At 39.9% G+C, this 23,849-nt stretch overlaps 1 protein-coding gene across 15 annotated transcripts in view; it reads left to right on the plus strand.

Moving 5' to 3' along the window:
* The window catches only part of ttn.2 (titin, tandem duplicate 2), a 174,588-nt gene that overhangs the window by 89,606 nt on the left and 61,133 nt on the right, over window positions 1-23,849 (plus strand). For all 15 annotated transcript variants that reach the window (XM_053233883.1, XM_053233884.1, XM_053233885.1 and 12 more), the window contains 57 exons: window positions 396-522; window positions 1,291-1,433; window positions 2,496-2,619; window positions 3,123-3,389; window positions 3,477-3,574; window positions 3,759-3,927; window positions 4,014-4,280; window positions 4,378-4,644; window positions 4,742-5,020; window positions 5,133-5,541; window positions 5,633-5,757; window positions 5,858-6,124; window positions 6,237-6,506; window positions 6,683-6,982; window positions 7,095-7,397; window positions 7,507-7,694; window positions 7,781-7,895; window positions 7,980-8,264; window positions 8,350-8,501; window positions 8,598-8,745; window positions 8,827-9,004; window positions 9,105-9,226; window positions 9,326-9,613; window positions 9,814-10,110; window positions 10,206-10,392; window positions 10,484-10,599; window positions 11,287-11,586; window positions 11,936-12,235; window positions 12,336-12,441; window positions 12,535-12,731; window positions 12,849-13,160; window positions 13,278-13,556; window positions 13,654-13,953; window positions 14,039-14,341; window positions 14,441-14,932; window positions 15,039-15,341; window positions 15,427-15,726; window positions 15,840-16,136; window positions 16,242-16,526; window positions 16,661-16,954; window positions 17,039-17,338; window positions 17,422-17,730; window positions 17,811-18,010; window positions 18,118-18,547; window positions 18,699-19,007; window positions 19,096-19,277; window positions 19,499-19,628; window positions 19,721-20,020; window positions 20,122-20,439; window positions 20,523-20,819; window positions 20,906-21,205; window positions 21,613-21,927; window positions 22,012-22,160; window positions 22,277-22,427; window positions 22,735-23,016; window positions 23,113-23,415; window positions 23,533-23,838. In XM_053233883.1, coding sequence (XP_053089858.1) covers window positions 396-522; window positions 1,291-1,433; window positions 2,496-2,619; window positions 3,123-3,389; window positions 3,477-3,574; window positions 3,759-3,927; window positions 4,014-4,280; window positions 4,378-4,644; window positions 4,742-5,020; window positions 5,133-5,541; window positions 5,633-5,757; window positions 5,858-6,124; window positions 6,237-6,506; window positions 6,683-6,982; window positions 7,095-7,397; window positions 7,507-7,694; window positions 7,781-7,895; window positions 7,980-8,264; window positions 8,350-8,501; window positions 8,598-8,745; window positions 8,827-9,004; window positions 9,105-9,226; window positions 9,326-9,613; window positions 9,814-10,110; window positions 10,206-10,392; window positions 10,484-10,599; window positions 11,287-11,586; window positions 11,936-12,235; window positions 12,336-12,441; window positions 12,535-12,731; window positions 12,849-13,160; window positions 13,278-13,556; window positions 13,654-13,953; window positions 14,039-14,341; window positions 14,441-14,932; window positions 15,039-15,341; window positions 15,427-15,726; window positions 15,840-16,136; window positions 16,242-16,526; window positions 16,661-16,954; window positions 17,039-17,338; window positions 17,422-17,730; window positions 17,811-18,010; window positions 18,118-18,547; window positions 18,699-19,007; window positions 19,096-19,277; window positions 19,499-19,628; window positions 19,721-20,020; window positions 20,122-20,439; window positions 20,523-20,819; window positions 20,906-21,205; window positions 21,613-21,927; window positions 22,012-22,160; window positions 22,277-22,427; window positions 22,735-23,016; window positions 23,113-23,415; window positions 23,533-23,838 — 14,140 coding nt within the window. The remainder of the gene's footprint in view (window positions 1-395; window positions 523-1,290; window positions 1,434-2,495; window positions 2,620-3,122; window positions 3,390-3,476; window positions 3,575-3,758; window positions 3,928-4,013; window positions 4,281-4,377; window positions 4,645-4,741; window positions 5,021-5,132; window positions 5,542-5,632; window positions 5,758-5,857; window positions 6,125-6,236; window positions 6,507-6,682; window positions 6,983-7,094; window positions 7,398-7,506; window positions 7,695-7,780; window positions 7,896-7,979; window positions 8,265-8,349; window positions 8,502-8,597; window positions 8,746-8,826; window positions 9,005-9,104; window positions 9,227-9,325; window positions 9,614-9,813; window positions 10,111-10,205; window positions 10,393-10,483; window positions 10,600-11,286; window positions 11,587-11,935; window positions 12,236-12,335; window positions 12,442-12,534; window positions 12,732-12,848; window positions 13,161-13,277; window positions 13,557-13,653; window positions 13,954-14,038; window positions 14,342-14,440; window positions 14,933-15,038; window positions 15,342-15,426; window positions 15,727-15,839; window positions 16,137-16,241; window positions 16,527-16,660; window positions 16,955-17,038; window positions 17,339-17,421; window positions 17,731-17,810; window positions 18,011-18,117; window positions 18,548-18,698; window positions 19,008-19,095; window positions 19,278-19,498; window positions 19,629-19,720; window positions 20,021-20,121; window positions 20,440-20,522; window positions 20,820-20,905; window positions 21,206-21,612; window positions 21,928-22,011; window positions 22,161-22,276; window positions 22,428-22,734; window positions 23,017-23,112; window positions 23,416-23,532; window positions 23,839-23,849) is intronic.

Below are 23,849 nucleotides of genomic sequence, written 5' to 3' on the forward strand. Positions count from 1 at the left end.
ATATGTTTTACAATTAACACTAGCACTGTCTATGCATCTTTTATCTATAAGCTTAACAAATTTACCCTGCAAATGCCCCTGCTTTTAAAAAAGCATTCATTTAGAGTCACATTAAGATCTGACAGCGAGCAGTTAATAAGTTCCCAAAGTTTTTAGCTCTCTATGAAATTGCTATTCTGTGTCACAATCTGTGGCAATCAGAGCCATTAAACTGTAATAAAACATAACTCCAAACTCCACATGTTCAAAAAGACTGGTATATATATATATATATATATATATATATTTAATTATTATTTGGTTATTATAATTTTAAATGAATTGTCAGACATTGGGACAGCAAGCTTTGCACTTCATTGTGAAATTCTAATGCATCTTTTTCCACTAATCCTTAGGACTGTGATATTAAGGAAGAAGGCACCAGACACATGCTGATTCTCTACAATGTACGCAAAGACATGGCTGGTGGTGTGGACTTCAGTGCTGCCAATGCTAAATCTAGCGCTCAGCTTAGAGTTAAAGGTGAGAATGATGCAGAGAAGGTGTACATACACAGGGGACACTTCAGATAAGATAGAAGATAAGATATGTGTTTCAGACAGGATACTTTATCATAGTAAAAACCATGAACAGGAAAATCTACTGTCAAGTTACAAATAAGGGAAAAATGGTGTAAATTACAGAAGAAAATGAAATGATTTACTGTGGCTGTGAACATAATACATTATCAGGTTACAAAATGTCCATGCCATTGAAGTTTAATTGTGGGGTTAAGGGTGTATAATTCATGGAAGTCATAGAAATTTTATTATAAAAGCACTTCCCTATAAAATAAGTCGATGTGGTAACATAGGGTAACATACACCTTGGCATTCTCCTTTTCCTGGAAAATTCTAAGGGGTTGATTGACAGTAACAGACTGGTCAGTGCTCTTGACAGAGGTGGGCAGGTGGCCAATCAGATGGCACAGCTATTTTAAAAGTCACATACCATATGTAGAGTAGGCCCGTCAGTGATTGGCAGAGATTCAACAGATCCACCTTCGACCCCCCTGCTTGCCTTTTTGTTGTTGGCCATAAACATCTTAAGGACACCCAATATGCTAATGAGGTAGCTCCCTCACTGACAAGGCCCACTCCAACCTAATCTCTACTTGTTCTGGAAGCTTTCAGGCTCCAGAGCAGTGGCCTGTTGTCAACGGGAAAGTGCAATGTGGATTTGTGGTTAAGGGATTATCAGTGTCTCTTGGGATTTGGAGGTGACTAACAATGTCTTCTCCTCAATCCAAAGCACGAGTGATAGGCCTCATGCGGCCTCTCAGGGATGTTACAGTTACGGCTGGAGAGACGGCAACTTTTGACTGCGAACTGTCATATGAGGGCATATCTGTGGAGTGGTTCCTTGGGGGTACAAAGCTGGAACCAAGCGACAGAGTAAGTGTGAATCTAGATCCAGTTACATGTTGTGCTTGTATGAATAATGCTTTAAATATTAAATACAAAACATTGTTCTGAAGTAGCCCTCTAATAGATTAATTGTGATTGAGACCTATCTGTATGCTTCTTTCAAACATGGTGGCATGGTGATTTGATACTACTACAAGCGCACGAGCACACACAAACACATGCACGCTGTGTGGTAAATGTGTCTTGTCAAGTTTATTTTGAATTTGTTTTGCAAGATTTGCAAATGTAGCCAAGCAATAATATTCACATTTTATACAATATAATACAGTATAATGCCACCTACATGCTTTCTGCATATAAGGAGCTGTGGGGATCAGGCTACACTTGACTACTTGATCTGGGTTTTGCGATAACGCTTGGGGCTATTCTGCCTTGCAAGCGTTCCTCTGGTTATTTTTAACTGCTTGGCAGGTGGCAAGAGGCCTATTTGACAGTCGCAAATTAAAGTGAAAGATTGTTTTGTGACGATATAAACTCGTTTAATGAAACCTGTGATTTGTAATGGGCTGTAATAAGCTGCTAGTGTACAGTGAAATCAGTCTATTTTGTGATCATGACTGACATCTCTTTTGGTGGCAAGAGTAGTAATTATATGGACTGGATTATAAAATTCTAATAAATAATTATTGTACAAGTTTATGTTCATTTAATACATTTGATTAAAAAAAAGTTTTGAGATTTGCGAGTGTGTTAATTGGCATGTACCTGAAATGCACTTTGAATAGTTACAACAAGGTCATATTGATTATATCCTGTTTAATTGGTTGTACTTTAATGTTTAATTGTGATACAGCTGTTTCAGTGGTTAATATGCTACTACACAAGCTCCATGTAATTTGGAGTATATTGCCCTAGAGTTTCTCAGGCTATAGAATTATCTATTAGCATAAAAAGCAGAGGTGTGAAACTGAGACCAGTTCCTGCTTCTCAGCTGCTGATGTCTATTGCAGGGGTGCAGTAAATAGCCTTCTCTAGGCCTGTGACAGGGCAAAGAGAGACTTAAATTATCAATTTGTTTGATTTGCACAGGTGGTGACCCGAGCTGAAGGCAGAACCCACACGCTGACCCTAAGAGACGTAAAACTGACTGAAGCGGGAGAGGTGAAACTAACTGCAAAAGATTTCCAAATCCAGGCCAACCTCATTGTAAAAGGCAGGTTCCATTTTGCATATTATAAATGGCATGCTCGCTCATGGTCTGCAGCAATAGTTATATGGTGTATTATTATGTGATATACTGTGATATGAGTGATCTATGACTTACTGCACACATGCAGTAAATATAAAACCCCCATGTTGTCAGTTTCTGAACAGAATAAAAATAGCTTTAATAAAGCTTTTAAAAACATCATAAATGTTAACAAATATTATTCTATTTATGTTGATATTTGGATCATGTATACATGGTCTTGGTAAATGATCAAAATGCCAAACATTTTTGTCAGCTCAATTGCCATTGTCAAACTGTGGATTTAAACATGCCTTTGAAAGCTGAACACATATGGTCTTGGTAAATGATCAAAATGGCAAATGATTTCATCAGTAAAATTGTCATGCTTAAAAACTAAATGTGCCTTTGAATGCTTTCGAATGATGAAAGTTTTAGAAATACATTTGTGCATGCATTAAACCGACACTGTATGATCTGTTCTACAGAGCCTCCAGTCGAGTTCACCAAGCCGCTCGAGGACCAGACTGTAGAGGAAGAAGCTACTGCTATACTAGAGTGTGAAGTCTCCAAAGAAAATGCAGAGGTCAGGTGGTTTAGAGATGGACAAGAAATCCGTAAAACTAAGAAGTATGAGATGGTTGCTGATGGCCGGAAGAGAAAGCTTATCATCCAAGACTGCACACTTGATGACTCAAAGACATATACCTGTGATGCCAAAGACTTTAAGACTTCTGCTTTTCTAAATGTTGAACGTAAGTGAATTACAGTAAATGCTTAAAATAAAAACTTAACCCATGAATTATATTGGTGTCAGTTGGAAATGATGTGTTTTGCTTTAGCTCCACATGTTGAGTTCACTAAACCACTCCATGATGTTGAGGTAATGGAGAAAGAAACTGCCAAGTTTGAGTGTGAGGTTTCCAGAGAAAATGCCAAGGTATTTTATTTCGGAACTTTTTTTTGCTCAATTACTATCAGTTGCCTGATCTATAAATCTTTAATTTGTCTAGACATCTAAATGGCATATAAAAAATAATATGAAAATGTTTACAATTAAGACTGTAAGTTTATGCAATTTATTTGGACCATGTATTTGAGTTCATTTTAATTTTTTTTAAAAGGTTCGCTGGTTCAAGGATGGTAATGAAATCAGGAAAGGCAAGAAATATGATATAATTTCCAAAGGTGTTCAACGCATTCTCATCATTAGCAAGGCAGTGTTTGATGATGAAGCTGAATATGAATGTGATGCAAGGACCTCCAAGACCTCTGGCATGCTTACTGTTGTTGGTCAGTTTTTATTCATCTTCACTATGTTCGGTATCAGTATTTAACATCTGAATGCAGTTACCTAAGCTTGGTCTCTCTTATTGCAGAGGAGGAGGCAAGATTCACGAAGAACCTGGCTAATGTTGAGGGCACTGAAACTGACAGTATTAAACTGATCTGTGAAGTCTCCAAGTCCAGCGCAGAGGTTACATGGTATAAAGGTGACCAGGAATTGCCTGAGGGCGGTAGATATGAACATGTTGCAGATGGGAGAAAGAGAATCCTTATCATCCAGGCTCTTCATATGAATGATGCTGGAGAATACCACTGCAAATTGCCCAGATCACAAACTACAGGAAACTTGAGAATCAATGGTTAGGGATTTGGCATTTATAGACTTGAAACGTTCTCTTTTTAAAAATACTTTTGTGTAAGAAAAAATGACCAAAGACTACATTTTCTTTCCTTTAGAACTTGCTGCTGAGTTCATCTCCAGACCTCAAAGCCAGGAGGTGGTTGAAGGTGAAAAAGCTGAGTTTGTGTGCTCTGTGTCCAAAGATTCTTATGAAGTCAAATGGCTCAGGGGTGACAAAGAACTCCAAACAGATGACAAGTATGAAATTACTTCTGAGGGCAAAAGACGAGGCCTTGTAGTGAAGAAATGTGAGCTCAGTGATGAGGGCCCTTTTGTGGCTCTCATTGGTGCTACAAGAGCTTCTGCTGATTTGATCGTCCTTGGTGCGGATTCTGTATTCACTACACATTAATTTGATTGATGTGTGATTGATATACTGTGTAAAATCTCAGCTTACTCTTGTTTTTCAATTCACTGCAGAGAAACTCAGAATTATCACACCCCTCAAGGACACAAAGGCAAGTGAAGGACAAGAGATAGTTCTCAACTGTGAGGTGAACACAGAGGAAGCCAAGGCCAAGTGGATGAAGAATGATGAAACAATATTTGATAGCAGCAAATTTATCATGACCCAGAAATACAATGTGTACTCTTTGAGAATTAAAGATGCTGACATGTCAGATGCAGCTACTTACACTATAACACTGACTAATCAACGGAATGAATGCGTCAAGAGCTCTGCCAAGATTACTGTACAGGGTTTGTTGCATACATAGATTGTTTTCTGTCAATTTCAATTAATTTTTTTCATAAAGGAAATAATATACATATTATATATATAATATGTAGTTACTGATATTTCTGTCTACAGAGGAGGATCTGAAAATCATTGTTCCTCTGGAGGATGTCGAAACACAAGAGAAGAAGACCATCAGCTTCTCATGCAAAGTAAACAAACTAAATGTGACTGTGCAGTGGATGAAGGCAGGACAGGAGATTACTCTCAGCAAGCGCGTTGTGTATCGTGTTGACAAGGACAAGCACACCTTGACCATTAAAGACTGTAGTCTGGCAGATGAAGGGGAGTACTTTGTCATTGCTGGTGCTGACAAGTCATCTGCTGAGTTGATTATCAGTGAAGCACCTACTGACTTTATCATCCAACTTCAAGACCAGACCATTACCGAATTTGAAGATGCTGAATTTACCTGCCAACTCTCTAAAGAAAAGGCTGAAATCAAATGGTACAGAGATGGCAGAGAGATCAGAGAGGGTCCACGGTAATGAACTCCCTCTTCTGTTGTAAGCATTGCCTTGTGTATGTTTTTCATTAAGGCAATAGCTAATGATTCTTGTCAATTGCTTTTTCAGATATCAATTTGATCGTGACGGAAAGACCTGCACACTACGCATTAAGGAGTGCAGACTTGATGATGAATGTGAATATGCCTGTGGTGTAGATGACAAAAAATCAAGGGCTCGTCTCTTTGTTGAAGGTGCACTAAAATTTGCCTAATGTATGAATTTATTCTATTTTATTTACCGACCATTAATGAATTATACATCTAATACTATCCCACTACTGTTTTTATCCAGAAACACCAGTGGAGATTATCAGACCACCCAACGATATATTTGAGCCTCCTGGCTCTGATGTTGTGTACGAGGTCGAGCTCAACAAAGACAGAGTTGAAGTCAAATGGCTAAGGAACAATATGACTATTGTCCAAGGTGACAAATACCAAATGATGAGTGAAGGCAAGATTCACAGACTTCAAGTATGTGAAATTAGACCTCGTGACCAGGGAGAGTACAGAGTTATTGCTAAAGACAAGGATGCAAAAGCCAAGCTTGAGCTTGCAGGTTATTTGTTTTACATTTTAATAAAATTATGAATTAATATAAATTAAATGAATAGCATATAATTTTATTTAACATAATCTCTAAAGTTTCACCTTAATTAACCCCTTTACAGCTGTGCCAAAGATTAAGACAATGGATCAGGAACTGGTGACAGATGCTGGAAAACCATTTGTCATGTCAGTTCCCTACAATGCCTACCCACATGCTGAGGCTGAATGGTTCTTTGACAACATTAGTCTGCCTAAAGAAAATCTTCATACCATGCCAGACAAAGCAGAGTACCGGCTGAAGGACCCTAAGAAGTCAGATGAGGGCCGTTACAAGATCGTTATTAAGAACAAGCATGGAGAGGGAGAGGCTTTCATTAATCTCAAAGTTATTGGTGAGTTTGTATTTGAGCTATTTTTTCATGATATTTTCCCTATAAAATCAAATTAATTAATTCACTCAAGTGATATAAACAATTGCCTTAGCGCATGAGATGCCTAAACTTGATTACAGTTACAATAATTGGCACACTACATTAAGAAAAAATGCAAAATCACTCTCTCTCTACAGATGTTCCTGGCCCTGTGAAGAACCTGCATGTGGTTGATACTGCTGATGGAGAGGTCAGCATTGCATGGGATGAGCCTGAAAGTGATGGCGGCAGCAAGATCTTAGCCTATGTGGTGGAGAGACGTGATGTCAAGCGCAAAACCTGGACTCTGGCGACTGATAGTGCTGATACCACAGAGTACACTGTCACTGGGCTACAGAAAGACTCCAAGTACTTTTTTCGTGTTTGTGCACGCAACAGAGTTGGAAGCGGTCCGAATGTTGAAACAGATGAAGCTGTGCAAGCTAAGAATAAGTTTGGTAAGCCAAAATTTGTTGTTTTTTTAGGCCAGTGTCTTAATTGTGAGTGCTAAAATGACAGAGATTTCTGTATTTTTTATATACCTTTCAATTCCAAAAACCTGTATTCCAGATGTTCCTGATGCACCTCAAAATGTCACTGTTGGAAATGTAAACAAGTTTGGTGCCACGGTCTCCTGGGAACCACCTCTGTTTGATGGTGGATCTGAAATCACATCCTATATCATTGAACTCCGTGACAGAACATCTGTGAAATGGTCTCCAGTCATGGTGACTAAAGCACAAGATCGTTCAGCTATAATCAATGATGTTATTGAAAACAAGGAATACATCTTCCGTGTAAGAGCAGAAAACAAGGCTGGTCCTGGCAAACCAAGTGCTGCCACTAACCCAGTTAAAATCATGGACCCAATAGGTCAGAAGTACAATCTTTCCCAAAAATCTCTACCTCTACCTTTTAATCAATCAAGGAGTATTTCTAGGATTCTTATATAATTCTGTATTTGTTGCACTTTTTTTTTTAGAGAGACCAAGCCCACCCCTGAATCTGACACACTCTGAACAGACCAAGGATGCCTGTCTGCTGACATGGGAGACTCCTCTTAGAAACGGAGGCAGCATGATCACTGGCTATATTATTGAAAGATGTGAGGAAGATTCAGACAAGTGGCTGAGATGTAATGCCAGGCTTTGCCAGGACCTCTCATACAGGGTAAACTTCTGACTTCCCATGGGTTTTGTTTGGTTGTCTTGTTATATTTATTTTATATTATTTTAATTTTTTTTTATGTTTCCCAGATGTCTGGTCTTAAATTTGGAAAGAATTATAAGTACAGAGTCATTGCTGAGAATGCAGCTGGTCAGTCTGACCCATCTAATACTGTTGGACCTGTGCTGGCAGATGACCCACACTGTAAGTACTGAACCGTTTCACAGATCTGTTATATTTTTTATAGTAGAGTATTATAAATGATGTTGTTTATTCCTATTAATTTAGTTGCACCTACACTGGACTTGAGTGCCTTTAAGGATGGCCTGGAGGTCATTGTACCTCAGCCTCTTACTATTCGTGTTCCCATCACTGGATACCCGACACCCACTGCTAAGTGGACCTTTGGTGACAAGGAGCTCACTTCTGGCGACCGAGTGTCCATGGTCACAAAGAGCACGTTCACAGAGTTAGTCATTACTCCAAGTGTGCGGCCTGATAAAGGCACATATTCTCTGACGCTGGAGAATGATGTAAGCAGTGTCTCTGGAGAGATTGACGTCAATGTCATTGGTATGTTCAGTACATTGTCTTAGAGTCGTCACTGTGGTTTTCTTTTGTCAAGTATAAAACTTACTGTTTACCTCTCTTGTTTCAGCATGTCCAAGTGCACCCAAGGACTTCAAGGTTGCAGAAGTAACCAGAAAACATGTGCATCTTATGTGGGACCCACCAGACCATGATGGAGGCAGTCCACTGACTGGCTACCAGGTTGAGAAGCGTGACGTGTCCAGAAAGACATGGGTCAAGGTATTCAACCCATACCATATTCACAAACTTTTAAGTTGTCCTCTGCTGAATTACACTTTTCAACTGTACTAATTTTTATTTTATATGAAATTTTAGGTCATTAGTGGTGTGCAAGACCAGGAATACACTATCACAGATGTGATTGAGGGCAAGGAATACTTGTTTAGAGTTATTGCCTGCAACAAGTGTGGCCCTGGAGAGCCTGCATACATTGACGAACCTGTTAATGTGTCTTCACCAGCCAGTAAGTGATCATGAGCAAATTACAATAGCCAAACAGACTTGCAGCAAGCACAACAAAATAAATTCTTACTTTTTTCCACAGCTGTTCCAGATCCACCAGAGAATCTTAAATGGAGAGACAAGACATCCAGCAAAATATTCCTTTCTTGGGAACCTCCGAAATGGGATGGCGGTGCTCCAATAAAAGGCTACACTGTTGACAAATGCCAACGTGGCACTGACAAGTGGGAGCCATGTGGAGACCCAACACCTGAGCTCAAGTAAGTGAACAAAAAAATAGGTAAACACTTGGTTATTTGACATGATGTTTTGATAAACTGACACAAAACATAGTTCTTAGTCATTTTTATTCTGCCCTAGGCTTGAGGTTACTGGTCTGATAGAGGGACAGTGGTATGCTTATCGTGTGAGAGCCTTGAACAGACTGGGCTCAGGTAGACCTAGTAAGGCAACCGATGAGATCTTGGCTGTTGATCCTAAAGGTACAATAAAAGAACAGCGTTTCTTATTTATCATCTCTGCATATTATATTTATTTGTAAGATCGCCAATGTCTTTACCCTTCTTTACCACTTGTTACAGAGCCTCCAGAAATTCACTTGGATGCAAAACTCCTGGCAGGATTAACTGCAAAGGCTGGCTCAAAGATCGAACTTCCTGCTGACATCACAGGCAAACCAGAACCTAAAGTCAAATGGACCAAGGCTGACCTCATCCTTAAGGAAGATGACAGAATATCTATTGATTCCAAGCCTGGTCACTCCACAGTGTCAATTGCTAAGACAAAAAGGGATGACTCTGCAACATACATCATTGAAGCAGTTAACAGCATGGGCCGTGCAACTGCAACTGTTGACGTCAACATTCTAGGTACTCTAATTATTCTATATAACATAAGAGCTAATAGGTTTCTAAAGCAAGGAATCATAACACTGCCCTTTGAAAAATCTACTATTTGAAACAATTTAGATCCAGTTCTAATGAGTAAGGGTCTCTTCTAAAAGAAGCTGTTTCTTCTAAAAGAAAAATAATCTATCATGAATATAATATCCTCATTTACCTTTATATAGATAAACCTGGCCCTCCAGCTTCCTTCGATATCTCTGAAATCACCAACGAATCCTGTTTACTGGCCTGGAATCCACCCAGAGATGATGGTGGCTCAAAGGTGACAAACTACATTGTTGAAAGAAGGGCTACAGACAGTGAAATCTGGTACAAGCTGTCTTCTACTGTGAAGCAGACCAACTACAAAGCCACCAAGCTTGTGACTTTAAAAGAGTATATCTTTAGAGTCTATGCTGAGAATCAATTTGGCATTGGTCCACCAGCTGAACATGCTCCAATTATTGCGAGATATCCCTTTGGTATGTTAAATTAATCTTTACAGGAATGAACAAATATCATTGCCTCCCACCCCAAATATATAATAAAGAATATATGTTACTAATATTTTAACCAGATCCACCTGGACCTCCATACAAACTGGAGGCATCAGATATTGCTAAGGATGCTGTAACTCTGACCTGGTATGAGCCTGATGAAGATGGAGGAAGTCCCATCACTGGCTACTGGGTTGAGAGATTTGAACCGGATGTTGATAAGTGGATAAGATGCAATAAAATGCCAGTCAGAGACACTAACTTGAGGTAAGAATTTAGAATACACAAAATTAAGACATGGGAAGAGATTTATAGCAAAATGTACAGCTTTCATGTTTATACATTTTGGTGAATTTAGGGTAAAAGGGTTGCCCACAAGGAAGAAGTACAAGTTCCGTGTCTTGGCTGAAAATCTTGCTGGACTAGGCAAACCAAGCAAAGAGACTGACCACATCATGATCAAGGATCCTATTGGTAAAATATAGCATTTGATGGTTGATTGTTTTTCAACTCTTTGCACCACAAAGACATATACTATATACTGTATACTATACACACACTATATGGCCAAAGGTTTGTGGACACCTGACCATCACACCCATATGTGGGCCAAACTGTAGCTACAAAGTTGGAAGTGCATAATTGTATAGGACGTCTTTTCTATACAGTAGGGGCCCAAACATGTTCCAGCATGACAATGCCCCTGTGAACAAAGGTTAGGTTAGGTTAGGTTCAACTTTATTGTCATTGTCAGACTATGAGTACAGAGACAATGAAGTGCAGTAGCTAGACACCGAGCCTCGCAATGTGCACATGCCGCCTTCTTGGTCCTGAAAGCAAGGACCCTGAAGACATGGTTTGCCAAGGCTGAAGTCAAAGAACTCAAGTGGCCTGCACAGAGCCCTGACCACAACCCCCCTGAACACCTTTGAGATGAACTGGAATGCTGACTGTGCCCCAGGTTGTGGCTGAATGGGCACAAATTTGGAAAGCTTTCCCTGATTACCGCCCGCCCCTTACTATAACAGTAAAGGGGGGACTATGTCACGAATGGGATGTTCAAAGAGCACATATGGATGTGATGGTCAGGGGATCAAACCTTCGGCCATATAGTGTATATGTGTGGGAAAGGGAGGCTGAAACATGTATGTTTTTTTTTAGATCCTCCATGGCCTCCAGGCAAGCCAAGTGTTAAGGATGTAGCAAAGACATCTGCTTTCCTGCAATGGACAAAGCCTGAACATGATGGTGGTGCTAAGATTGAGTCCTACATTATTGAGCTTCTCAAGAGTGGAACTGATGAGTGGGTTCGTGTGGCAGATGGTATACCTTCTGTTGAATATTTTCTGAAGGGATTAATGGAGAAGCAGGAATACTCCTTCCGTGTCAGAGCTGTCAATGCAGCAGGCGAGAGTGAACCTAGTGAACCTAGCAATCCTGTTCTTTGCAAGGAGAGACTCAGTAAGTTTTTTAATGAATTTTTTGTTTGTTTAATATGTTTGTAATCTTTGGTTATATATAAAAGTTCAATTCAGTAAAACTGAATTGAATTGAACTGAACTTTTATACTAAGATATTTTTTCCCTTTTATTTGTATTAACTGTAATGGATTTTCATTGTATGTTCACTTTGGCTATAACAAGGTGCTCTATGTGGCTATTCAAACAAACAAATGAATAATAGCAATGATAATAATAATAATAATAATAATAATAATAATAATAATAATAATACATATTCATTCCTTGTTTCTTTTCAGGTTGTACTTTTTAGTACCAGTTTGTACTAACCCTTTTTTCTTTCTTATCAGATCCTCCATCACCACCAAGATGGCTAGAGGTGGTTAGTATTTCCCGTAACAATGCCGAACTAAAGTGGACAGCCCCAGAGAGAGATGGTGGTTCTCCAATTACCAATTATATTGTGGAAAAGAGAGATGTGAGACGCAAGGGCTGGCAGGCTGTGGATACTACAGTGAAGGAGCTGAACTATACTGTCACTCCACTGAATGAAGGCTCTCTCTATGTATTCCGTGTGGCAGCTGAGAATGCTGTTGGACCTAGTGAATACTGTGAACTTGTAGACTCAGTTCTGGCAAAAGACACATTCAGTAAGCCCAAAGGCCTTGGCAATCTTTATTTTACATTCTTCAAGTGAAAGCTAATTTTTCTGATGTGTACTGATATTATTTAACCATTCCACTCTTCTAGCTACTCCTGGACCTCCTTATGCTCTAACTGTCACAGATGTGTCAAAGACACATGTTGATCTTAAATGGGAGGCACCTAAGAATGATGGTGGTAGACCTATCTTACGGTATGCAAATACTAAAAAATGTCTTGAGTAGATTTGTGTTGATCATGGTGCCCCTACAGTGCCACTGAATTCTGTATATATTAAAACTTTTAGGTATGTCATTGAGAAGAAAGAGAAACTTGGAACTCGCTGGGTGAAATCTGGAAAGACATCAGGTCCTGACTGCAAGTACAGGGTCACTGATGTCATTGAAGGCACTGAGGTACAGTTCCAGGTCCTCGCTGAGAATGAGGCTGGGGTTGGTCACCCAAGTGAACCTACAGACATTGTGGTAATTGAGGACCCAACAGGTATGTTGAAAAGGATATTATATTAAATTTCTGTAGAATTTGCAATAAGTGAATTAAATATACCAATTCAAGATACATGCCATTTTCAGACCAAAAATATATTCTACATTTTTCCAGGTCCACCATCACCTCCTCAGGATCTCCATGTCACCGAGGCAGCCAGGGACCATATCTCTATTGCGTGGAAAGCTCCAGAAAGAAATGGAGGAAGTCCAGTCACTGGATATCACATTGAGCTCTGTGAGGCTGGAACAGAAAAGTGGATGAGAGTTAACTCTCGTCCAGTTAAAGAGCTGAAATACAAGGCTGGGGAGGAGGAAGGCATTGTTCCTGAAAAGAAGTACATTTTCAGAGTCCGTGCTGTCAATTCCATTGGTGCTAGCGAGCCATCTGACATCTCTGAGAGTGTATATGCTAAAGACTCTGACTGTAAGCTGAATCCTTTTCATGTTTTCATCAATTATACATTATTGTCAATAATGTAACAGCTTACTTTGACCCTACTGAATGGGAAGTTAATTGAGTGGTTCCTAACAATCCTTGTAGGCAACCCAACTATTGAGTTCCAGACCAAGGATGTTGTTGCTGTGGAGGGTGAGAGGATGCACCTCCCAATTCCATTTAGGGCTGTTCCATCACCTAGGATCACATGGCACAAAGATGGCAAGGAGATGAAGGCTGATGAGAGAATTTCATTCAGATCAGATTACACTTCCTGCCACCTGGAAATTCCAAGCTGTCTGCATGCTGATGCTGGACAATACAAAGTTACCCTGGAGAACAGCCTTGGAGCAATCAGCGGGACAATTAATGTTAAAGTTATTGGTATGATTATGCAGTCATACATAAGCACTACTTTGAATTTAATACTTCATACATTTTTAATTATGCACCACATTTATAATATTTATTTTATCACTAGGACTTCCTGGGCCATGCAAGGAAATTGTTGCTAGTGATATCACCAAGAACTCCTGCAAAGTGACATGGGAACCCCCAGACTATGATGGTGGCAGTCCTATCCTGCACTATGTCCTGCAGCGCAGAGAAGCAGGCAGGAGAACGTATATCAATGTGATGTCTGGTGAGAACAAACTGAGCTGGCCTGTCAAGGACCTCATCCAAAACGGAGAGTACTATTTCCGTGTCGGAGCGGTGAATAAAATTGGTGGTGGCGAGTTTATTGAGCTTCGCAATCCTGTAATTGCTGAGGATCAGAAGCGTGAGTAATTTCAGAGAAGACTTATTCTAAAATTCTCAATATGCCAACATAATTGCTTACCTTCTGTTTTGTCCTATCTATACAGATCCACCTGATCCACCTGTTGATGTTGAGACTCACAACCCTACTTCTGAATCTGTGACCCTTACTTGGAAGCCACCCATGTATGATGGTGGATGCAAGATCATGGGTTACATTCTAGAGAAGAAGATGAAAGGTGAAGAAAAATTTGAGAGATGCAATGACTTCCTTGTGCCAGTATTGTCCTACACGGTTAAGGGCTTAAGGCCAGGAAAAGAGTATCAGTTCCAAGTGCGTGCAGAGAATGCAGCAGGCATTAGCGAGCCTTCTCGTAACACTCCTATGGTCAAAGCCACTGATGCAGTTGGTATGTCCAAGAAATTGTCTATTTGTTTTATAATACAATAATTTGTCACCTATATTTTCAATGTATCAGTTTGTTTAATCTAATTATTCTCAATTTCAGATCGCCCCAAGGTTTTCCTCAGTGGCAGTTTGCAGTCAGGCTTAAGTGTCAAGAGAGGTGACGAGATCCGACTGACTGCCTATATTTCTGGTTTTCCTTACCCGGAAATAACATGGATGAGGAACAAGTCAACCATCAGGCCAGAAGCACTGAAGAAGAGGCCAGAAAAGCCTGTTAGAAAGAAGAAGGAAAAGAAGGCAGAGGAAGCAAAAATAGAAGAAGACAAGGAGAAAAAGGAGGAGATGAAAAAGGAAGAGCAGGACAAGAAAGAGGAAGAGAAGAAGGAGAAACTAAAGGAGGTAGAGGAACCTGAAGAGCCAGAGGAGGAATACCACCCATCTTTGAATGAGCGTCTTAGCATTGATAACTCAAGGAAGGGTGAATCCTCCATTCTTGTGAAAGATACTATCAGAGGCGATCATGGTGTTTTCACCATCAAAGTGGAGAATGATCATGGTGTTGCCTCTGCCACCTGTGAAGTTATTGTTCTTGGTAAATTAAATTCATGTGACAGTTTTGCACTGAATTATATTGGATTATTTTAATCTTATTAATATACTGGGATATAGTCACATGGGTTTTTATTTATATATTCCAGATACTCCTGGACCTCCAGTCAACTTCAGATTTGAAGAAGTCAGGAAGGATTCTATCCTCTGCAAGTGGGAACCTCCTCTAGATGATGGTGGCAGTGAGGTCCTAAATTATGTATTGGAGAAGAAAGATAACTCCAAAGCTGATACAGGATGGGTCACTGTGACATCTACTCTTAGAGGTTGCAAGTACCCAGTGACAAAACTGATTGAAGGAAAGGAGTATATTTTCAGAGTTACTGCTGAGAACAGATTTGGTCCTGGAAAACCATATATCTCCAAACCTGTCATTGCCAAGAATCCATTTGGTAGTCAACATTTTCACTACATTTTTTTTGTAATTCTTGATGCCTTCTATTTAAAGGTTGATATTTGACATTTTCCATATTTCAGATCCCCCCGAGGCACCTGAGAAACCTGAAATTATGGACATTACAGCTAACAGCATGGTTGTTACTTGGAATGAACCCAATGACAATGGGAGCCCCATCCAAGGATACTGGGTGGAAAAACGAGAAATTAACAGTACACACTGGGCACGAGTTAATCGCAACATCATTGATGCGCTGGAAGTAAAAGTAGAAGGTCTTTTGGAAGGATTGACATACATTTTCAGGGTCTGTGCAGAAAATGTAGCTGGATGTGGAAAGTTCAGTCCACCATCTGATCCAAAAACAGCCCAGGCTCCTATCTGTAAGTTGATTACATCACATCGCTCTAATACATATTAAAAGTACTGTTTTTAAATCATAGCTACTTTAACTGTTTGTTGTATAAAGCTAAATTCATTGTTTTGTTTTTTTCAGTGCCACCGGGTCCACCAATTCCACGCATTGTTGACACCACAGACCATTCAATAATAGTTGAATGGGACCCTCCAGCAGACAATGGTGGTGCAGACATTTTTGGTTACCATGTTGACAAGGTAATTGCTGGCACTAAAGACTGGTCACGAGCCACAGAGAGACCATGGAAGAACCACACATTTACTGTGTATGGTGTCAGAGAAGGAGCTAAGTACATTGTCCGTGTGGTGGCAGTCAACTCTGCTGGTGAAGGTGCTCCTGGTATGACAGATGCTGTCATTGTGAGGAATCCAGCAGGTATAAAAATCATAAACCAATGTTTAATATGAAAAGCATGGGAGACATCATGAGGTGCGATTTTAAGGCTGGGTTTATGACTGTGTTGTTAACTTCCCCAAACAGAGATGCCTGTAATTGAACTTGATATCTCTGTGAAGAATGGTCTTGTTGTAAGAGCTGGAGAGATGCTGAAGATCCCTGCACATGTAATGGGTAAACCAAAACCATCACTTACATGGACAAAGGATGATGCGGCTCCTGACAAAGAGCGTGTGGAAATAGAAGAAGTAGGACAGGACAGCACTGTCATCATTAAGACCTCAAAAAGAAGTGACAGTGGCAAATACCAGATCACTGCAGCAAACCCAAGTGGTATAAAATCTGCATGGACCAGGGTTGAAGTTGTGGGTGAGAACTGCTATCATATTCTTTTGAACTCTTAACTACCCAACTCACTAACTACCACACTGTTTGGTCAGTTTATATTGGTTTGTAACGATAACATACAGAACAAAGCCTTACTCTTAAAATGGTTTATTCAGATGTTCCTGGGCCCGTCCTTGACCTCAAGCCTGTAGTAGTAACCAGAAAGTTAATGATTCTGAACTGGTCCGATCCTGACGATGACGGTGGAAGTGATTTGACTGGCTTCACTGTCGAAAGAAGAGAGCCAAAGATGCACACATGGAGACAGCCCATTGAAACAGCCGCATCCAAATGTGAAATTGTAGGTATTATTGAAGGACAGGAGTACATATTCAGAGTTGTGGCCAAGAATAAATATGGCTGTGGACCACCAGTTGATCTTGGACCTATTCGTGCAGTTGATCCACAAGGTAATGTGACTTTTATACAGATCAAAATGTAATTGCTTAAACAAGACAACTACAATAATTAAATGTGCTTTTATTTAATATCAGGTCCACCATCCTCTCCTGAGAAGTTTCACTACACAGAAAGAACTAAGTCATCCATTACCCTTACATGGAAGCCACCTCGCAATGATGGTGGTAGTCCAATTATTGGCTACATCATTGAAAAGAAACGTCAAGATCAGCCTGCTTTCCAGCCTGTCTCCAAAGACTTGTGCACTGCTCTGACACTGACTGTGGAGAATCTGGATGAGCTGCACATGTATGAGTTCCGTGCAAAGGCTGTTAATTGCATTGCTGAAAGTGATCCTTCTATACCCTTGACTGTTGTGATTCAGGATGATGAAGGTTTGTCCGGTCGACATTTTACCTACTCTTTGTAATGTACTTTACTAAATGCTGTGTCTTAAATCTCTCTTTTTTTTAAACAGTTCCTCCAACTTTGCACATGATGAAGCACTTCAAAGGTGACTTGATTAGAGTGAGGAAGAATGAGCCAGTTGAGATTCCTGCTGAAATCACAGGTCTCCCAATGCCAAAGGTTGAATGGTTGAAAGATGATGTTGTTATAGTAAAGCCCACTGAGAGAATCCTGTTTGAGACCAAAGTGATTGACAGACTCACAGAACACACTAAACTTACTATCCCAGCTATTGCAAGGCTGGAAAAGGGAACATACACTGTGAGTGCCTCAAATCGCCTTGGGTCAGCCAGCCATTCCATCACAGTGGAGGTGCTGGGTAAGTTATATAGAATCATCCCTTTTAATGTTTACATTTAAAGTGTGCAGTTGCATAATGGCTGTTTAATGTTTTATTAGATCGACCAACACCACCAAGAAATGTTGCAGTTTCAAATATCCGAGCCACGTCTTGCCAGCTGACCTGGGATGCACCACTGGATACTGGTGGCAGTGAGCTCACCAACTACATTGTTGAGAAGAAAGACCTTAATGTTGAAGATGTTGAGAAAGCTGAATGGGTTCAGGTTACTAATACCATCATAGAGAAAAAATATGGGGTAAGCAAATTAAGAATTTGAGAAAAACTGTTATTAATTAACCAAAATATTGTCATTAATTAATCAGTGTTACTATTAAATTAAGGCCAATACTTTATATCTTGTAGGCATGGGACCTTGTAACTGGTGGAAACTATATGTTCAGAGTTAAAGCTGAGAATAAGTATGGAATAAGTGATGGCTGTGAAACAGAGGAAGTGCAAATAAAGGATCCATTTGCCCTACCCGGTCCGCCAGAAAAAGTTGCTATAGCAGAACATTCTAAAGCCCATATGCTAGTAACATGGGAGCCTCCTATGGATTGTGGTGGATCTGTGATCAATGGCTATTGGCTAGAGAAGCGTGAAAAAGGCACCACCTACTGGGCTAAAGTAAACAAGACCCTGGTGTCAAAACGTGGAATGAAAGGCTGGGAATTTCTGGTCACGCGTCTCATTGAGGGAACTGAGTATGAATTCCGAGTGATGGCTTGCAATGCTGCAGGAGTTGGCCCTCCAAGCGCTGTCTCTGAATCAGCCTTTGCTATTGATCCTCTCGGTAAGCTGAATTACAACATAAATTTGTGTAACACGTATTTCTATACACTTGAGTGTTTATGTACTGTATGATTATATTTATGTATGTACCATATGTATGTATGTACCATATGTATGTATGTATATGTTTTTTGTGTGTTTGTGTACTCTAGCTCCACCTGGCATGCCAGCAGCTCCTGTAGTTGCTGACAAAACCAAGCGTAGTGTCACTCTGTCATGGACCCCACCAGCCAAAGATGGTGGCAGCCCAATCAAAGGTTACATAATTGAAATCCAGGATGAGGGAACATCTGATTGGGCAAGGGTGAATGATGCAGACAATCTACACCCTACTACTGAATTTACCGTTCCCAATCTCCAGGAACTCAAGAAATACAGATTTAGAATTATTGCAGTAAATGATAATGGCGAGTCTGAGCCAAGTCCTAGAACCACAGAAGTGCTCATGGAGGACATTCACAGTAAGCTTTCCATGTAAAACTGGATTTCAGTCTGAATTCAAATGCTTTCATTTAATTTTCTAACATGGTGGAATTTTTAACTCCACAGCTGAGCCAAAGATATTTATGGACATCAGTGCTGATGAATTATTATGTATCCGTGCTGGATCACCAATCAAAATCCCGGTAACTATTACTGGGCGTCCTGTTCCCAAGGTTACTTGGGAATTTGATGGCAAAGCAAAGACAGAGAAGAAAGAACGTCTTCATATCCTACCTGTTGATTCACAGGTATCACAACTGAGTGTTTGACAATTGTTTTGTACCTTTACTAGAATTGTTTTTTACAATTTAACTAGGGTTTTATGGGCAGTGGATCCTTAACTCTCTCTACTGTTGGGACTCTGTATTATGGCTGACCCTGTGATCTGACCCTAGCTCCCTTGCTTGTGTTGTACACATATGTATATGTATAATGTTTTCTTTTTTTCTATTCCTCTGTTCTCTATTAGGTGGAATCTACTGACACTACCTCTGTTGTAACAATTCCAGTGAGCTTGAGAGCTCACTCTGGCAGATATACTGTCACAGCAAAGAACAAAACTGGGCAGAAACATATTAATATCAGAGTCATTGTGCTTGGTGCGTTTATTCTTTTTTATCAAATCCTGCAAATGCCAACATTTTATTTGGCAAGTTCATTACTAGAATCTATGTGATTTTTTTTTTTACAGATGTTCCTGGAGCACCTAAGGATCTCAAAGTTACTGATATCACCAGATCTACAATGCGGATTATCTGGAAACTCCCAGATACTGATGGTGGAGAGAGGATTAAGAGCTACTTTATTGAAAAGAAGGCTGTCAGTGGAAAGGCCTGGACAACAGTAAATGCAGCCTGTGCCAATATGGCCTTTGTGGTGCCCGACCTTCTTGAGGGCCAGGAATACCTGTTCCGAGTTCGTGCTGAGAATCGTCTTGGAATGGGACCATTCACTGAAACCACAGAGCCAGCAAGGGCAAGGGATCCCATTTGTAAGTAGAAATAATAAAAAAATCATACGAATAAAAATATACTAGAAAGAATTCTAGATTTACCATTATAACATTTTACCTTCTGGGTTTTATTTTTTTAGATCCTCCTGATCCTCCAACTAAGGTCAAGATAAACCTTGTCACCAAGAACACAGTGACTCTAACATGGATGCCTCCCAAAAATAATGGTGGCGCACCAGTAACACATTACATTATTGAGAGGCTGAGCTGGGACACCAGTGGTCCACAAAAGGAGACCTGGAAACAGTGCAATAAAAGGGATGTTGAAGAGACAACTTTTATTGTTGAAGACCTTAAAGAGGGTGGTGAATATGAGTTCCGTGTCAAAGCAGTGAATGAAGCTGGTCCAAGCAGACCCTCTGGTACTGTTGGACCAATAATTATCAAGGACCAGACTTGTGAGTATTTGGTGTTGATTACATAACAGGATATTCAGCTGTGTCTAAATTGAATGCGTACCTCATTATGATTATTGTTTCAGGTGCTCCAATCATCGATCTTAGAGAATCTCTGGAGAGTGCAGAAACATTTGATGTTAATATACTTGCCAGGATCCAGGGTTGTCCATTCCCATCACTCGTTTGGCAAAAAGCCACATCTGACAAGCCTGATGAAAAGTTTGATGTACAATATGATCAGCATATCAATAAACTTGTCTCTGATGACAAATGCAGTCTGGTAATTCAGCAATCCAAGAGAGATGACAGTGGAATTTATACACTCACAGCTACTAACAGCCTTGGCAAGGCTTCCAAGGATATCAAACTTACCATTTTGGGTATGTGTTTATTTAACATTCTAGTTTAATATAGATACTGATTTATGTAAAGTATGTGACCAAAATATTATTGTGTTTATCTGTAGGACGACCCGGGCCACCAGTTGGACCAGTCAAAATTGAGGAAGTTTTTGCTGAAAGGATTGGACTCTCCTGGAAGCCACCCACAGATGACGGTGGTTCCAAAATCACAAACTATGTCATTGAGAAGCGTGAGGACAACAGAAAGACATGGGTACATGTATCTAGTGATCCTAAGGAATGTGCATATACAGTTCAAAGGCTAACAGAAGGGCATGAATATGAGTTCCGTATTATGGCTCAGAACAAATACGGTGTTGGACCACCACTGTATAGTGAGCCTGAGAAAGCAAGAAACCTTTTCAGTAAGTACTTCAGTTTTGTGGACTTTGATGACCTATTTTTGCTTCAACAGTCTTTTGTTAAATGAGTGACAAATCATTCATTTTATGTGTAGTTTTCCCTTGTGGGCATGTAGCCAAAATATATAGCCTACACCCTACAATATGTTCTATACACATCACATTTGAAATGTATTTAAGTTTGATTTGCATGTTACATGCTAGACTTTGTACTACCTTTGTTAGCAGATTAGCAAAGCAAGCTGAGATGGGAAAATCTCTATTCACATTTTGTTGTTTTCCACTGTCTCCGAAACTGTGGTTGTGTACATACACAGAAAATGAATAGACAGCTGTTGGTTGCTAGTGTGAATGTAGGGTTAAAAGCACTATTTGGTGTAATTAAATTTTAATGTACTCATCTACAACAGCTGTCCCCGGTCAATGTAACAAGCCAACTGTCTCAGAAGTCTCTCTTGAATCAATGACTGTTGAATGGGAGGAGCCAGAATATGATGGTGGATCTCCAGTTACTGGTTATTGGCTGGAGAAGAAGGAAACTACATCAAAACGTTGGACTAAAGTGAACCGTGACCCCATTAGAATCAGGCCCCTTGGTGTTTCACATGTTGTGACTGGTCTTTTGGAAGGAGCTACCTACCAGTTCCGTGTTATTGCCATTAATGCTGCTGGATGTGGACTTCCAAGTCTGCCATCAGATCCTGTTGTTTCTAGAGATCCAATTGGTATGTTCAAGATTCTGTATTAGTAACAGGTTCTGATAATTGACTACAACAATATATTCTTATGAAATATATTTTTTCTTACAGCTCCTCCAGGACCCCCGATGCCAAAGGTAACAGACTGCACAAAGTCAACTGTAGATCTTGAATGGATTCCTCCACTGATTGATGGTGGATCTAAGATCACAGGATACTTTGTTGAATACAAAGAAGAAGGAAAGGAGGAATGGGAGAAGGTCTGTAAATGCACATTTCAAGCATTTAGTGTGACTACAATACTTACAAAAGATTTATTTATAGTATATAAGCTTTTATACTTCCTTTTAGTGAAATTCTATTTGTTTCTTTGTAGGCTAAAGACAAGGAGATTAGAGGCACTAAGTTTGTTGTTCCTGGACTCAGAGAGCTTGGACTTTACAGATTCAGAGTAAGAGCAGTGAATGCTGCAGGAGTTGGTGAACCTGGTGAAGTCACGGAAGTGATTGAGGTCAAGGATAGAACAAGTAAGAACAAATTAATATCATTAATGAGTATTCCAGCCATGGAACAAAAGATGACAGAAAAACTGGTCTTGCACACTAGTACAGTAGCATCATGTGTCTGATTCTCTACTCCTGAACTAAAATAGACCTAATTGACTTTATTTTATTTACAGTGATGTTTCTGTTTTAGTCTTCTGTTATAATTCTAATGTTTTTTTTTAATCTTATATCTCCACTCAATATTTTAGCTGAGATCTCCTTTTAGGACTAAAATGTGTGATGATAGTCTACCAGAAATTAAATTCCAAACATACACTGTTTTCTTTAGTTCCTCCTGAAGTGGATCTGGATGCAACTGTAAAGGAGAAGATCACTGTTCATGCTGGTGGCGTAATCCGTATTATTGCTTATGTATCTGGCAAACCTGCCCCAGAAATTATCTGGAACAAAGATGATGGTGATATGCCTAAAGAGGCTGTTGTTGAGACCACTGCTATCAGCTCTTCTCTGGTCATCAAAAATTGCAAAAGAAATCAACAAGGTATTTACACCTTGACTGCCAAGAATGAAGGAGGAGAAAGGAAGAAGGCAGTAATTGTGGAAGTGCTGGGTGAGTATTCTGTACATGATTATAAGAATTATGGACTTTATTAACAGAATGATGTGATTTTTAGCACAAAATAGTACAAACCTGTTTTATTTCCAGATGTTCCTGGACCTGTCGGTCAGCCTTTCTCTGGTACAAATCTGACTACTGACTCTTGCAAGCTGACATGGTATTCACCTGAGGATAATGGTGGCTCAGCCATCACCAATTACATAATAGAAAAAAGAGAATCTGACCGCAGAGGTTGGACTTCGGTAACATACACCGTGACCAGACATAATGCTGTGGTTCAGGGTCTTATTGATGGCAAAGGTTACTTCTTCAGAATTGCTGCTGAAAATATAATTGGAAGGGGCCCATTTATTGAGACTGCATCAGAAGTTCTTATTAAGGATCCTATTTGTAAGTTTTTTCTGTGGATAAATACGTACTGTATGAATAAAGATCCATCAATACATACATCATATTTCACACTTACATTTGTCATTTCACATATTTGCTTTATTAATTTTTCTACAGCTGTCCCTGAGCGTCCAGAGGATCTGGAGGTAACAGCTGTCACGAAAGATTCAATTAGCTTAGCATGGAGACCACCAAAGTATGATGGTGGTGCAGAAGTGACAAGCTATGTTCTTGAAGTCCGTCAGATAGGAAAGGACAACTTTACCCGTGTTGCAACTGACAGCAAGCTAATGGATCGTAAATTTGTTCATGAGGGTCTCAAAGAGGGCTCTACATATGAATTCCGTGTCAGTGCCGTAAATCAGATTGGCCAAGGCAAGCCGTCATTCAGCACTAAACCTATTACATGCAAGGATGAGCTTGGTAAGTTACAA

Source organism: Pangasianodon hypophthalmus, chromosome 5, assembly GCF_027358585.1.
Source record: "Pangasianodon hypophthalmus isolate fPanHyp1 chromosome 5, fPanHyp1.pri, whole genome shotgun sequence".
NCBI classification, from domain to species: domain Eukaryota; kingdom Metazoa; phylum Chordata; class Actinopteri; order Siluriformes; family Pangasiidae; genus Pangasianodon; species Pangasianodon hypophthalmus.